The 16,581-nt window shown below is 42.1% G+C and overlaps 1 protein-coding gene across 2 annotated transcripts in view; it reads right to left on the bottom strand.

Moving 5' to 3' along the window:
- ANO2 (anoctamin 2) overlaps nt 1–16,581 on the bottom strand; it is a 164,854-nt gene that overhangs the window by 123,044 nt on the left and 25,229 nt on the right. For both annotated transcript variants that reach the window (XM_072145388.1, XM_072145389.1), the window contains 2 exons: nt 1,662–1,760; nt 678–832 (listed from right to left, as the gene is read on the bottom strand). In XM_072145388.1, coding sequence (XP_072001489.1) covers nt 678–832; nt 1,662–1,760 — 254 coding nt within the window. The remainder of the gene's footprint in view (nt 1–677; nt 833–1,661; nt 1,761–16,581) is intronic.

Genomic DNA, 16,581 nt, shown 5'->3' with positions numbered 1-16,581 from the left:
AAATCCCGGGGCAATTCAGGGGAAATTGGCGCAAATCGGAAATATTCGGGGAAACACGTCGGGAAAACGCGAATCGGGCCCTTAGTAAATGACACCCACTGTTGAAGAATGAGGATGTACCGAATAGAAATATATAGGGGTTGTTCTAGAATACTCAAGATAGACCATCAATTTCTAAACAATGAGGGCCCTCGACCACAACTTGATTTTGGCCATTGCCTCCGGGTTTCATGTAACTAAAGCCACGGCTTCCACTGAAGTGAGTCTGAGCTGTAGTTACCACTTCCAGCCACTACATAGATCATGGAGCCAACTGCTTCTAGTTAATGATGGGCAGATAGGTCAAACCATCTACTATAGATGGCCTACTTTAGGCTTTTGAGGGCGAAGGGGTAAGTTTTAAAAAGCAACAAAATGTTGAAAGAGTCACAAAAATTTGGTGATAACTAAAACTCTTGCTGAAAGTAATAAATCTCCCCCAGACCCAAGAAGTGTGAAGTGTATATAGTGGATTTTTATAGTTGCGGAGTCATGGGGAGGTTACATTCGATGCCGCCCTGAGGTATGTTCTCTATGTGACTAATACCTCGATTTCATCATATTTCACATATTCTTTGCGTTACATTAATTCGAACCATCCCGTATCATCCCGATAGGAGGGGGCTCCGTCTACTTACAGATGCATTTTGTCTCTGGAGAAAGGATAAGACAGAGGTTTTGTCTTTGTGTTTTCGCTAATTTGTGGCACATTGGGTTGTAAAGGCTTGGTACATTGGTTCCATGCACTGTTGAGCTTGGACATGATACCGCTCTCGCTTTTTACTTCGTACATCTGGAAGAAAAGATGAAATATAGCAAAGTTATATACATTTATACTTAAATTCACTATATCTTGTATAAGAGAGGATATAAGAATGAAGATTCACATTAGAACTGATGTGTTTCCATAGTAACAGACTACACACGGACCCTGTGTAGTCAGATCGTGTTGTTTTAATCCCTGATAATTGGTCTCCTATCTGCTAAAGTTTAGTTGTTAGACTATTAAAATGTTGGAGACTTATAGAAGAGAACGTGATTGAAAAATACAACTAAAGGGGGTAGACTCTTAAAGGGATTTTCCAGGATAAATCTAATATTGGATTAGTCATTAATCAGGTGGGGATCTGAAAATCGAGATGAAGAGAACAGAGCTGGAAGACCAAGAACTGGAGCTTCATTCCAGAGGTTCCATGTTGCCGATTTCATTGACGCCGTCAACATCTGAAAATTAGGAGCAGCTATGAGATTTTTGAGGAATGAGGATTTACCGGAAGGCCGGTGGAGACTCTAGAGCGGCCTCTCGGAAGGCCGGTGGAGGATAGAAATATTTTTACAAAATCTGCCTCCATGTAAGGGTTTGTTCTAGAACACACAATATAGGCCATCAATTTCTAAACAGTGAGGGGCCAACAGAAGGATCCCCCACCAGAACTTGTTTTTTTGGCCCATCATAAACACAGGGCATGGAGCCGTTGTCTCTATGTCCCATGTATATATATCTGACATTGATGACCTATCTGCGGGACCTTAGATTTTTGGTTCTACTTGGAAAGAACATTAGTTTGAAGGTGTCCATGCTAGGGACTGCTAGAACCCTCTGTGACGACCACTTCTCTTACCTTTTTTGTGGGCACCTTGATTTTAAGGAATTCTGCTTCACGACTTAGAACATGCCATGGTGCGTGAATCCTTACAAAGTTCAGACCTTGGTTCTTAGTCTAAAATAAAGAATAGGGTATTTTATACACTGTATAACATTTTTTAAAAAAAAATACTTTCCAAGATTTTAGACCAAAGTGACCTGTGGTCTTCATCAAGTTTTCTGCTTTGATCTGGTACCTTCTTAGTTCCCATCATCTCTAACAGCTGATGGACCTCCACTTTACTGATGAGGAGCATTAACTCATAAGGCTGACTATGAAATGAGTGTTTTTGGTCGGTAAGTGACTTGTTGCCTATAGATGGCACTAAAGACTTCTTTCTTCTTTCTGGAGAAGAACAATACCTTAAGACTTCTTAACTAGATAACCACAAATGGAATCAGTACTTTTCACGAGGGGCTTTACACAAAATCTTAGATCCAGTAACTGATCTAGTCTGCACTGATGAGGAGCAAAAACTGTGAAAGAGGCCTATAAACCGATGACTGTGACCAGCTTTTAAAGGGTGATAATTTACTTGATCAATGCAGTATAGAAAGCAAAATCTAGAAGTTCATAGTATCGTTCTACTGGCAAACAACATGGGTACTTTGGAAATTCAATGGCGGTCCATGATCTTGGTGTCCTGCTCCCTTCAATGGTCATGATGGTACTCTTGTTCTCCTCACCCAACCCCTTTCCCCTAGTTATATAAGGCATATTCTGCCACAGTGTGTTAAAGGCTCTCAGCTGGCAAGTATCTTTTTGACTCTTCCATATGCTCCTCACCTTGTCGTGCCTCTTGCTGACCTATTTATGTCTCCTGTTGACCCTGTCCTGGACCATAATTCTGCCCTACAGCCTTTCAGTATTTCTTGAACTCTGCCTTCCCTGACGTGATATTTAGGTATTCACACATGGTGCCTGGTAACCTCCATGCGTTGAATTTCAGATCCTGGTATAGGGTCAAAGGATGAAAACCAGGGAGGTTGTTGGGCTACAGCCCTCAACAAAACTGGTTAAGCAGCACAGTGGGTCCACAAGCCTCTGCCCGTAAGATAACAAACTTCACGTAATGCCTCAAGCCAAGATATTACCAAGGAACGTTGAACAGGTACAATACATAGCTAGTGGAAGAGCTGGAGCTGTGGCCCAACAGGATTCAGAAGGAAGAAAAAGGCACGCTCCCCTAGTCAGGAAAAGTATGTATATATCGGAGGCGTAACTAGGAGAGACAGGGCCCCATAGCAAACTTCTCAATGGGGCCCCCTTCCCCCTTATAAATATACATTATAAACAACACATATGCACTCACATACAGTGCCATATACAGACATACAGCATATATACACACATACAGTATATACACACACCTTACACCATATACACATATAGCATACACACGTCACAGATACAGAATATATACATCACATACATGTTATATACCTATTATGCCGTACAATATGCAGCATAATATCTACATAAAGGTGCACATCCTACATTATTTAGTGTCAGGTCAGATGACGGGCCCCATGACACTGTGGGCCCCATAGCGGCTGCTATTGCTCCTACCACTGTAATTATGCCCCTGGTATATATATATATACGGAAGCAATTGTTTGCAACAAGTAAAAATAAGACAGAGAATGACTATGAGTTTGGGCATTTGTGAAGTAGACTGTAGATATCACAGGGTCCCTTTGTGGACAAAAACTAATAATTCGAACCCTATCTCACACCAGGAGATAATAAGATTTCAATTTAGTTTTTTCCCTGGTGATTAATTTAAAAAAATGTTTGTCCCACAATTTTAGGTGGAGAAGACCTTTGATCTTGTTCCAGTAACGAGTTCACACAGATAAACACGTTGAAACCTCAAGGGGACTACAACTGAAGGTGACAGGTCTCTCTGAGACCTCGTGAGATTATACTTTCCTCGTCTACACATGTCAGTGATTAAATTCTGAAGTCCTGTTTGGGAAAACCTATAGGACATGTGAACACGCAACATTGACAAAGACCATAAAATTAGAAGGTCACATCCATATGTTGGGCCATGACTAAGGTCATCATTATTAGGCCTAGACATAACCTGTAGGATAAGTGATCATGTGAGAGCTTCGAAGACCACAGTATGTAAGAAAGTCACATATGGATGTAGGTCCATGACTGAGGCGGTCAACTTCTGGTCTACACCGGATTAAATTCTAAAGTCTTATTTGAGAAAACCTTCAAAGTTCAGGATACTGTAAAATAAAAAGGTCACACATGTCATGCAAGGTTGTCACCTTCTGGTCTATACATGAGGTTGACTAAATTCTGAAGTCTTGAAGCTGTAGGACAAATGATCACCCAAGGTCAACAAAGACAACTTTACTGTAATAGAAGGTAACATGACCAAGGACGTCATCTTCTGGTCCACACATAAAAGTGTCTAAATCCTGAAGTATTGTTGGGCAAAACAAAGGTCACACATGTCGTTCAAGGTTGCCACCTTCTGATCTATACATGACGTTGACTAAATTCTGAAGTCTTGAAGCTGTAGGACAAATGATCACCCAAGGTCGACAAAGACAACTTTACTGTAATAGAATAAGGTCAGATGATCAAGAACGTCATCTTCTGGTCCACACATAAAAGTGTCTAAATCCTGAAGTATTGTTGGGTAAAACAAAGGTCGCACATGTCGTGCAAGGTTGTCACCTTCTGGTCTATACATAAAGTTGACTAAATTTGGAAGTCTTGTTTGTGAAAAGCTGTAGGACAAATGATCACCCAAAGACGACAAAGACAACTTTACTATAATAGAAGGTAACATGACCAAGGACGTCATCACATAAAATTGCCTAAACCCTGAAGTATTGTTGGGTAAAACAAAGAAGTTCACGACAAATGAAGTTCACGACAAAAACAAAACAAATTCATGAGCAATGACTGAGGTACCGAAGGACAGGGAGTTGCTTAAAAGTGAACCCAACCCCCAATCTCACCGTTCTAGACCACCAACCACTATTTTACTTTGGAAGAAGCTCTTTTCCTATAAAATGGTCTATTTCCAGAAATTAAACATTTGGCGTTTTCTATCGCAAGTTGTAAAACCTCACATTACACAACTGTGGTCCTACAAATCCAGAATATTTATATTGGGAGGGCGAGCCGGTGTGCTGAGATTCAGAGGGATAAAATCAATCATAAAAAATGCAATATATTTTTATGGATTGTGAAGCGTTCCAAGCCTCCATTCTTCTTCCAGGACAATTATAGTATTTTTTTTGGTCTAATAAAATTCATTCTCATGATAAAACAAAGTCTTTTTGGTAGCAGGACGTACACAACTCCTTGATCTTCTACAATGAAAGTATGGTTACCGATTATTGGGTATCTATCTCTTGTCTATCTATATCTCGTATCCTTCTATCCATCTATTTCATATCTACCTTTCTATGTATCTATTTAAAATATATATCAATTTAGAGAATAACTATTGTAAGAGTGTGAACTTAGAGGACGCAGTAGAGTCATCCAAAACCAGGGTACATTCCCAACACCTGTGGCATAAACGTTAAGGAACTTTATCACTTGGAAGAACTTGTCGATTGGGACTTGGGCACTAGAGACACGTTCCTACTTGTGCCCAGTGGTGGACATACTATCCTGAGCAGTTTTTCTCATCTAACTCTTTAACCATATTAAACCACATAACCAAATTAGTAGTAGACAGGTCTCTCATAAGAGGTCACATCTAAACGCTTCCACCAGTAGAATGGCGCAAAATAAGGTCCCTTCTCCCCTTCCACCGACACCTCCTTCTCCCCGACCTCCTTTTCCATGTGTCCATGTGATAAATGTCGTCGGTCTGTTACATGCCTTAAATCTTTGCAATCTCTGAGATCGCCATCCACTTTTGAAGATGATGCGTCAAGATGCTTTTCCCTTTTGCTATGTAAGTAATTGTATCATTGAAATAGCTAAGATAAGCTTGTTGCTACCTGATTTTTACTTGAAAAAACTCAATAAAAAACGTTTGAACACACACACAAACCCAGGGTCGTGACCACTCCCATCTGTGGCCAACTCCAGAAGGAGAGCTCACAGTAAGGCTCTACGCACACACGTCAGTGCGAGAAGACATGTGCCGTAAGCCAGGTATAGGAGAGGGCGAGTATAGCGAGCCCATCCACCTCTCCATAGGTAGCTAAGCGGCCACGATGCAAATCAGGGCAGGTGTAGGATCTACCCTATCATTTGAAGTGCAGCTTCCCGGTTGTAGAATGCATCTCTATGGCGGCTGTGAGCTAGTTGCGGTTTTTGTGGCTGGCTCTCAGCCGCCATTTTTGGACACTTGCATGGAGCCTAAGTCAGTGCTGTGCGTCCTGCAGTCAGCAGGTGGACTTTGAACCAGCCAGAGACAGACAGGCGGTCAGCCCCAAGACTACTGGAATGCAGACATGATAAATGTGTCCCATTGTGCTTCAGATGTGGGCATAAAGAGTTCTACGCAAGGAACGCAGAAAACTTATTTGATGAACTGCATCATCAAATTGGTGAGTGAATACAAAAACTTCCAAATAGCATATTGTGTAGAACAACAGTATGCACATGGCTATTAGACAAGACTGTGGTTAGCTAGGAGTGTCCACTACATGTCCACCTGGCCAATCCAGGAATTCCTAGTTGCCAGTGGTGTAAAGCTGCAGGGCCGGATTAAAGGCGGGGCTCATGGGGCTCGAGCCCCGGGGCCCCCACCACTTTCACTTTTTAAGGGGCCCCCACCAGTTTCGGACAGTCAGCGACTTAGCTCAACTCTGTGTCTCTGTGCACAATGCGCAGCGGCCGGTGGCCGCTCGCAATGCACATAGGGGCCTAGGATGGCAGCTATGTCAGTAAGACACCGCTGCCTTCGCCGGGGGAGATCGCCAAGATCGCCATTTTCTACAGGGGACTGGCAGCTATAATCTACAGGGGTCTGGTGGCTTTATACTACAGGGGGCTGGCAGGCTATATACTACAGGGGTCTGGTGGCTTTATACTACAGGGGGCTGGCAGGCTATATACTACAGGGGGCTGGCACTCTTTGTACTACAGGGGGCTTGCAGGCTATATACTACAGGGGGGCTGGCAGGCTATATACTACAGGGGGGCTGGCAGGCTACTAACCTCCAAAATCATTGTTGGAAGGGCCCCCACCAGTTTGCACCCAGGGGCCCCCACCACCCTTAATCCGGCCCTGTAAAGCTGTCTGACCAAGCAACATGTCTGGGTTAGGAGGTGTTGTTGAACGGAGAAAGACGAAACTAAAGTTTGAATCTGCTCATCATTAACAGTGGCATAAAGTAATTGCAGAGCAGAAATGGAGCTACAAACTAATGTATGTCACCAGGAGTAGGAGTGTACAATGTCTTTTGTACACTACTTGTGCCAATACTGAAACAGTGTCTCATCTAGTGTTAGAGAAGGACAAATAAATGATGAAGATGTCATCATGTTTTTCTCAGAAGCTTCACAGTTTGCAGCTTGAACGTGGAGAACTTGAAATAATCCTAACAAAATGTATGAGGAATAAAGTGAAGATTATGACAAACCGGACAAAATCAAAAGCAAACTAGAATATCAGATGGAAGGCATGAGGATTCAGTTTGAGAAAAAGAACATCGGATTCATTGGCTCAGATAATAGATCTACAAAACTGCCAAATTGAAAGCACAAGTGAGAAAACGGGAGGAAGATTTGCAAGTCACAACCGAGGAAGAAACTGCCCAGAGGGATATGGTCTTAGGGAAAGTTCTGGGGCTGGAATCCGAGAACGGAGAACTACCAACAGCTTTGGAATCGGAAAAAACTTCCACTGTGGAAACAGGGAGAAGAAAGCTGTGGATGAAAGAGAAAGATGTTGTGCTTCATACCATACAGTGTGATCTAAATCATTGTGAGCTTGAAGAAAACCCCTATTACCGAGGAAACCAAGATTGGTGTTCCAAAGATGATTTCCTCAAACAAGAGTGTAGATTATCTTCTTCTCCAGATCCCGGCCTTGAAACTATTAAAAAGTCAAACTCAACCTTCACACAACAAAAATTTGTACAATCAGATTAAAAAGATAAAAAAAAATTATGTAAGTTGGAGAACATCAGCAAAGAAACAAAAATGGCAAGATCCAGGAAAAGTAGAATGACAGGAACTTGGAAGATGAGACCACTAGACAAGATGTGTGCTATAGCTGAGAAGATATGCAGAGACGTTGCACAAGTCAACTTAATTGAATTATCTTGTCCAAGTGTTGATCACTTCATAAGTGGTGAGCTGAGAGGGGTGGATGTGTAAAAGTGTCAACCTAGAGCGCATTGGAGAGCACTCCAAAAACCAGGGTTGAGAAGGAACTTGACCATCCTTGGCCAACACCAGAAGGAAAGCTCACAGCAAGTTGGTGCTGTTTGTCCTACAGGAAGCAGGTAGACTTTGGACCAGTTGGAGACATTTAGGTGGTTTGTCCCAAGAGGAATGGCCAGGGTACCCTGCTTTAATGTCTATTATCAACAAGCATCACATCACTAGATGTCCAATAATCTGATCTCTGATCTCACATGACCTCAGCCGATAAAATCAAATGTTTTATCCATATGGTTACATCTATGGACGCTGTGCAGAAAACAAGCAGAACATCTCACATTCCTTATTTACTAGATCTATTTTGAGCCAAATCAGGACTAATGAAACATCTATAAATAGACGACTATCAAATTCCCAGCTACAAAGATGTCAATGAACCATTGAGAAACAACATAAGTCTTATGATCCGCGGTCAACAGTAACTCTCTCTGGGAAAAAATCCCAATACTGAGACGTCGAAATTATTTTGGACCACAGACCCACACTGTTCACAAATCCAACTATTTCAATCCTCAAATATCTGTATTTAGGATTGGGATTGTCAATATGTTGGATAATTTGCTTAATCCCACCCGTCTGTGTTTTAGTCTGAATTCTTATTATCTTTTCTCAATATTATCTTCTACTCTTAATAATGGTGGAATGACCATTTCATCAATAGGCATGACCAGAGGTCCAGGAGTAGCAGTGAGACATCAGGAAAACACTGGGTGGTCAGAGCAATAGAGAAAGCATACTTACCCCACTCTAGTGCCCAAGTCCTGTGTTGTATGGTTACTTCCAGCTTTTGGATGTAAGTTCCAAGAGGTTTCCGAGGTTCTCAGTTCAGCCGAAGAGTGGCCTGCTCTTACTTGTGGACAACAAAGGAAGTGACCTCCCATCGTCAACAGAAGTGACATTCCGGATCCAAGGAGGCCACTCATTGGCTGAAACGGTTCCCACGTCCCCCCAAACGGAACTGCCTGTGTGAACAGGAACTGAGAGCTGGGTATGTATGCTTTCCAGATTTATGGACGTCCCCAAGGTATTTGAAGAGTTCTCTACTATTTTTTCTTCATCCTGCTTCCTGCCACCAGCAGGGGGAGCTCACTGCATACAGATCTACAGATCATTTTACAGATCTAGCTAGTAATAGCTACAGTAAAACAGAAATGTATCTCATAGGTCTATGAGTATGTGATGTACAACAGGAGGAAACTTTTTACAAGATATAAGAACTCTAACCTACAAAAGTATCAAGGGTGATCACAGGTATCCAGTTATTCTTAAATAATAATATGCCCGATAATGGGAATAGGCCTAATAATAAAGTATATTCACAACAATGTGTTCACTAAGACTTACATCTCATTGAATACAATGAAATATCTACAAAAAATTCCCTCAGGAAATGTCCAGACTGGAAAAACCTGGAGTTGACGTCAAGAAGCCTCAGAATTCCCTAGCAATTAAAATCCTTTGCTTGAAATCATGTTATGGGTATATGTCTCGTCAGCAGAGTATATACAACCACGTAACCAAACCCAAGGGTAACCACGCGGCTCCAAAGGTTCCTGACAGATATCTCATGGTAGTCAAGACCGAAGCTGCCAGAGTGATAATGCTTCTAGGAAGAGGTGTGGCTTTAAAACTATGGGGGGCCAATGCAAAATCTGTATCATGGGCCCCAAAGCCTTTTGTATCACACATTTAGTTTTTTTTTCCTTGATACCCTTCTATTTTCTTATAAATTAGTCACTCCCAACAATCCACTTCAGCAGGGGACTGGAGGTAGATAACACAAGATCAGCCATTGATAATAGGTGTGGAAAAAGCTCCTCCTTCTTCCTTTAAAGGGGTTTTCTCATGAAACAAGTTAAGCTCAATCCACAGGATAGGGCCTAATTTGCTGATCGGTGGGGATCTCCCATATCTCCCATTATTGTCATAGGTAGAGACCCATGTGCTCGCCCGCAACCAAATCCCCGGTAAGGAGGTGGCTGCTCACCCCTCCTCCCTTCATAGGAAGACGAGCGGCCGGCAGACTCGGTCAGGATGCGGTAACCAGGAGACATAAAAGCCTATGGGGGTCATGATCTCCCCACAAATTATGCAACCAGATCTCAGGCCGCCCGAATAGCTGTGTGATCCAAGAGCTGAGTACAAACACAAACCAACTATGACCAATAGTAGGGAATGGAAGTTAAAGGGATTTTTTTCCAAGAAACAGGAAACCCCTGGGGTTGGGTCAGATATAACGTATACTTACACAGCTTCAGCTTCAAACAAATTAGTGACCTCAGTTGACCCTGCACCCCTGGATCTGCTGTGCTGGAATGGGGAGCTGAGACAGGGTGACTGCACCTTATATTTTTATTATTACAGGCCAAACCCCTTTAACTGACCAATGCGATAAATTACAATTCTGAATCTATTCGGCATTGACTGTTACAATAATATCCCTTTAACTCTTGGATCACGTTCCTCAGAAGCAGACGATGTTGCGCTTACAATGGACTTAGACCCTTCTGAAACATGTAACGTTGCAGTGAATAATTCCCATGATGACATGGAGATGGTGAGACAGAAATGCTGTCAACAGCTGCAAATTTATTCCTTATGCGCCATGAAAATTCTTCCCCCCCTACCCCCAAAAAGGAGCGTAACAACAACCTGCTATGTACATGGACTGGTCTACACACCGAAATCATTATCACTCCCCATCAGAAGTTATTGCTTCTAACTTTGTGGAGAAAAAAGACAAAAAAAGACTCAAAAATAGATGTAAAAATGCAGCTTTAGACAAGAACTTCTGATTCATGATGGGACCCTTAAAAAATGTAGAATAGTAAGGTCTCTTGATAACACATTGTGAGACTGAATAGGGAAAGAACCTTCTAGCCAGGGTTATATTTCCCTACAGTGCCTCCGCAGGGGAGATAAAGTATTACACATTTCATATTTTATAGATATATATTGTATCTCATAGCCTCATAAACCAATTTTAGGCCCCATCTCATGGGAGTATTTAGCATAAGCGTATTCAAAATCATAGACATGTTGTAGGGCTTGTTAAAGGGATGGTCTACACTAAAAAAAGCCACAATCCATTGCAGACACCGCCTGGTCCCTTCCTAACCTAGAAGTAACACCTAAGAATCTTCATCATTGGACCAGGATGTCCAGAATGGTCAAGACAACTGGGAACCAATGAAGTGAGCAGTAAGGTGAGGAAATAATTGCTGAAGGCCAACCAATAGGACTGACACCCATCACAAGAGTTTAGGGAAGATAATAATTGGTTGGACCCTACCAAAACTTACCATTTCTCCCCAGTGGATTGGGGAAAACTTAAAAATTTGAGCCAACCCCTTTGGTCATTGACTTGAAGGTCTGGCTTAAATTATTTATAGTAATACACCTTGATATGAAGGTGGCATCTACTCTCAACCTTTGGTCACTGGAGGAGGCTCCGAACATGTCTACATTAACTGAAAGTGTGAACCTCTCTGCTTTCACAATGCTAACAATGAATTATTGATTCCAACGTCTTAACCTTTGCCCTGACAAGTTAACACCAGCAGGCTGTTGCTGTGACATAATGAAGATGGATTTAGGTGTCTGTTACCCTGGTGTCTAAGTGGGTCTAAGGGCTCCTTCTGACATAAGAAGACACCAGCATTATCAAAGCCACATGGTACTTCAGGAATCCTAGCACAGATTTTGAGACATTGAGGCATCAGAGCTTCGGATTACATCTCAGTTCTGACCACAATAGTTTAAGACCTTCGTGAGCACAACACAAAATAAGGTTCACTGAAAGAGAACTCACCCCCAAGTGTAAAATGTTTCATGTTCATATGAAAGCTACTCTATCCCTGATCAGTCTGGTATTTGTTTGATTAAAATCCATTCACATGTTCAAGAGATATGGCCAAGGAGATGGAGACCATCTATATCCTCGGGGGTGTGTCTAAACATTAGGTAACCGCCCCCATGGAACTAATTCACACAAAAAGCTCTGAGGGCCATATTTTTTGATCAGGTGGATGGCATTCCTAGCACAGATTTTGAGACATTGAGGCATCAGAGCTTCGGATTACATCTCAGTTCTGACCGCAATAGTTTGGGACCTTCATAAGCACAACACACAATAAGGTTCATTGAAAGAGAACTCACCCCAAGTGTAAAATGTTGCATGTTCATATGAGAGCTACTCTATCCCTGATCATCATTGGTGTTTATTTGATTAAAATCCATCCACCCGTTCAAAAGATATGGTCTTAGAAGTTTAAATGTGAATTTACTTAGTAGGTGGTAACATTTATATCCTCGGGGGTGTGTCTAAATATTAGGTAACCGCCCCCATGGAACTAATTCACATAAAACTTCTGGGGGCCATCTTTTTTGAACAGGTGGATGGATTTTAATAAAACAAACACCAAATTGATCAGGGTCACAGCACAAATCACATGAGGTAGGATATTTAGCATTTTCTAATTAGTAACAGGTTCTATTTGAAGGGTATTTTGGGGCACATTGTTAAATCCCAAACCAAAATCCTTTCTTAAACTTTGTCTAAACATGGCATGAATGATTATTTTGTAGAACTCTGGCACACGTGGCATGGTAAAGCTTTCCCATTTTTTAGAATTTTCCTTCTATGGATGATTCAGAAAAATAGACCAAAATTAAGAAAATATACAAAATAAAAATATATTTCTAAACATAATTTGGTATTTTCTGATGCTACATTCCCCTAATATCTTTAAGTATTAAGATGAACAATGATAAGGTATTTAGTCCCGTCTGGTTCTGTGAGTCAGGAACATACATGGTAGGACTCAGATTCACAGACGCGGCTGTCTTACACTGATTTATCACCGCTGGCAACCGTTCCATACTTTCATTTGGTGAACACAAATACAGAGACAATGTTTCCCTTTGTCAATCTTCTTTGGCAGGAGGATAGGTTACAGATTTGGTCTGGCTTAAAATCTTCCTTCTCTAAATTTCTGCCAGCATTCCTGGACTGAAAACTGGGAAAAAAATAGAAGTTGGCCCAGTGTACTATAAAACCTGCCAGAAATTTTAAAAAACACCATCACAGAAGGTAAATATGGCAACCTAGACACCCAACAATGGTATAAAAATAAGTAGACCCAGATTTTGCATGAGGCCAACATCCAATCAGCGTATCATGTTTGTCATTATGATGGCTCTGTGAAACCGCCACTAGAGGGAGCCCACTGTATACAGAAGCTTTAGCTCTGAGCGTTCTCTTGGGACAGTTACGTGTAGGAAGAATTTGATACGTTTTCTACAATAAAAAAGCAAGATGGCTTTCAATTGCACATTAAAAACATCGCAGTTGACAACCAACATGGGATTTTTTTTTTAAATTAATAAATGATACGTTAATATTCCTATTAATGATTTGGGCAAATCTGTTAATTATAGAATTAGAGGTAGACCTAACCAATAATATATTATGTTACGGTCCTACTAAGGGGCTTTACATTTCTATGGGAAGCACATTTTTGTTTCATAGAAAGGGGCAGTCTATCAGACCACATAGGGGGGGGGGGCGTGGCTCAAAATTTCTCCATTTTTAATACCACTTTGTAGAAGGATCCTCACCAATGATAAGGGGTTCCATTACCCCGAAAAGGCGCATCGACTTGAGCATGCTCAGTGTTTCTTCCTGTATTCCTTATAGGACTATCAGAGCCCGCTAAGTGTTATATCAATGGTGTCAATGGAGGAGTCTTTAGATCATTGAGACCCCAATTCTCCTGATCGGTGGGGGGATCCCTATGGTTGATTTCCCACCAACTAACAACTGATTACCCATCCTGTAGATAACCTTGAAGGATCCATGCAGTGGGGATCCTTGTGGTTGGATTTCCACCAACTAACAACTGATTGTCCATCCTGTAGATAGCCTGGAGGGATCCATGCAGTGGGGGTCCTTGTGGTTGGATTCCCACCAACTAACAACTGATTGCCCATCCTGTAAATAGCCTTGAGGGATCCATGCAGTGGGGATCCTTGTGGTTGAATTCCCACCAACTAACAACTGATTGCCCATCCTGTAGATAACCTTGAGGGATCCATGCAGTGGGGATCCTTGTGGTTGGATTCCCACCAACTAACAACTGATTGCCCATCCTGTAGATAACCTTGAGGGATCCATGCAGTGGGGATCCTTGTGGTTGGATTCCCACCAACTAACAACTGATTGCCCATCCTGTAGATAACCTTGAGGGATCCATGCAGTGGGGATCCTTGTGGTTGGATTCCCACCAACTAACAACTAATTACCCATCCTGTAGATAACCTTGAGGGATCCATGGAGTGGATATCCTTGTGGTTGGGTTCCCACCAACTAACAACTGATTTCCCATCCTGTAGATAACCTTAAGGGATCCATGCAGTGGGGATCCCTGTGGTTGGATTCCCACCAACTAACAACTGATTGCCCATCCTGTAGATAACCTTGAGGGATCCATGCAGTGGGGATCCCTATGGTTGGATTCCCACCAACTAACAACTGATTGCCCATCCTGTAGATAACCTTGAGGGATCCATGCAGTGGGGATCCTTGTGGTTGGATTCCCACCAACTAACAACTTATTTTCCATCCTGTAGATAACCTTGAGGGATCCATGCAGTGGGGATCCCTATGGTTGGATTCCCACCAACTAACAACTGATTGCCCATCCTGTAGATAACCTTGAGGGATCCATGCAGTGGGGATCCTTGTGGTTGGATTCCCACCAACTAACAACTTATTTTCCATCCTGTAGATAACCTTGAGGGATCCATGCAGTAGGGATCCTTGTGGTTGGATTCCCACCAACTAACAACTGATTTCCCATCCTGTAGATAACCTTGAGGGATCCATGCAGTGGGGATCCTTGTAGTTGGATTCCCACCAACTAACAACTGATTGTCCATCCAGTAGATAACCTTGAGGGATCCATGTAGTGGGGATCCTTGTGGTTGGATTCCCACCAACTAACAATGTATTACCCCTCCTGTAGATAGCCTTGAGGGATCCATGCAGTGGGCATCCCTGTGGTTGAATTCCCATCAACTAACAACTTATTTTTCCTCCTATAGATAACCTTGGCCAAACCCTTAAAAGAGTTTTCCTGGTACCTGACTTTTTTTGTTTAATTTATAAAACAAACGCCATTTTGGTCTGGAATCTATCTAAAATAAACGACAAGTGAAACGCGTCTGGTGATTGCTTTCCTAATAGACTTCAGTGATGACTTCTTTCCATGAGCCAAGATGCATTACAGCCCTTCCACAAAAGTCTTGATTTATTTAATGCTGAAAATAGGATTTCTACAAACTTTCCACTGTAGTCATTGACTGAGGAGACATCACATTGCGTTGCTGAAGTCTCGGATTGCCGAGTATCATGTTTTCATTAAATGCACATATCTCATGGAGTAATAACATGATTAGTGAGTAGATACCTCCCAAGCCAACTTCTCAGTGTGTTGTGATCTCTATGTCTCCTGATATATTGTATCCTATGGTAAAGAGTCATCTCTATCATATTTTAAAAATATAAGTAAAACTTCCAATGATCTAGAAAGTTGACCTTATGCACATAAATCCTATATATTGACACATGGGGGCTCATTTACTAAGGGTCCGAATCGCGCACTTTCGTCGGGTTTCCCGACGATTTCCGATTTGCGCCGAATTTTGGCTTTTGGATTCGGAAAAAACATGGAATTTAAAAAAGAATTTGTGTCGCAAGATCAGCACTTAAATGCACCGGGAAGAAGCAGGTGAACTCCGGCGGACCTCAGCGCAGCAGCGACACCTGCTGGATATCGGGCGCACGGACCTTAGTGAATCCCCGAAGACCCGAATCCTCGTCGGAGAACACGTCGCTGAATCGCGACTGGACCGGGTAAGTAAACGTGCCCCATGGAGTCATTGTGGATCTATGTTAAGGAGCCATAGTCCGCTTATGAAGACCATGTGTTTTTGGATCGGATGTTCCAAACCTATCACGTAGACAGGTCTTGACATAATTTTATGTACAGTATGTCCCAAAAACAAAATCTAGAGCTGGGAGTTTGTGTAGACATTAGGTGCTACTTGCATCAAAAAATAATTGTCAAGTCAAATGTGTCAAGCCGTGAAGGCCAAAACCTACCCCACCATAGAACTAAAAAGTCACAAGTAGGGTTAAGCTGAACCAAAGCGCAATGTTTCGGTCCTAGTCCTGGAGATCAGCCACAAGTTTCAGTTCTGTGTTGGTGCTCACCCCCATCAGTAACACCTGGGTTTGGTGCTGGTGACATCACGGGAAGTGATGATCATAGGGAAAAGGGTGGCTTGCTTGGCCCACTGGCTTTTAAAAAGTTAACGATGGATGTTCCTTTTGTGCAAGTTTCAACCAAACCTGAAACATACAGTATATAGAATTTTGGCCATATCTGAACTATACAGTATCTGAAATTCCCAAGTCAAAGTAATGACTCTAAAATACGGTCAGATTTGT

This window comes from Engystomops pustulosus, chromosome 4 (genome assembly GCF_040894005.1).
Source record: "Engystomops pustulosus chromosome 4, aEngPut4.maternal, whole genome shotgun sequence".
In the NCBI taxonomy this organism is placed as follows: Eukaryota; Metazoa; Chordata; class Amphibia; order Anura; family Leptodactylidae; genus Engystomops; species Engystomops pustulosus.
The sequence above is the reverse complement of the archived record's forward strand: the minus strand, read 5'-3'. Positions and strand labels throughout refer to the sequence as shown.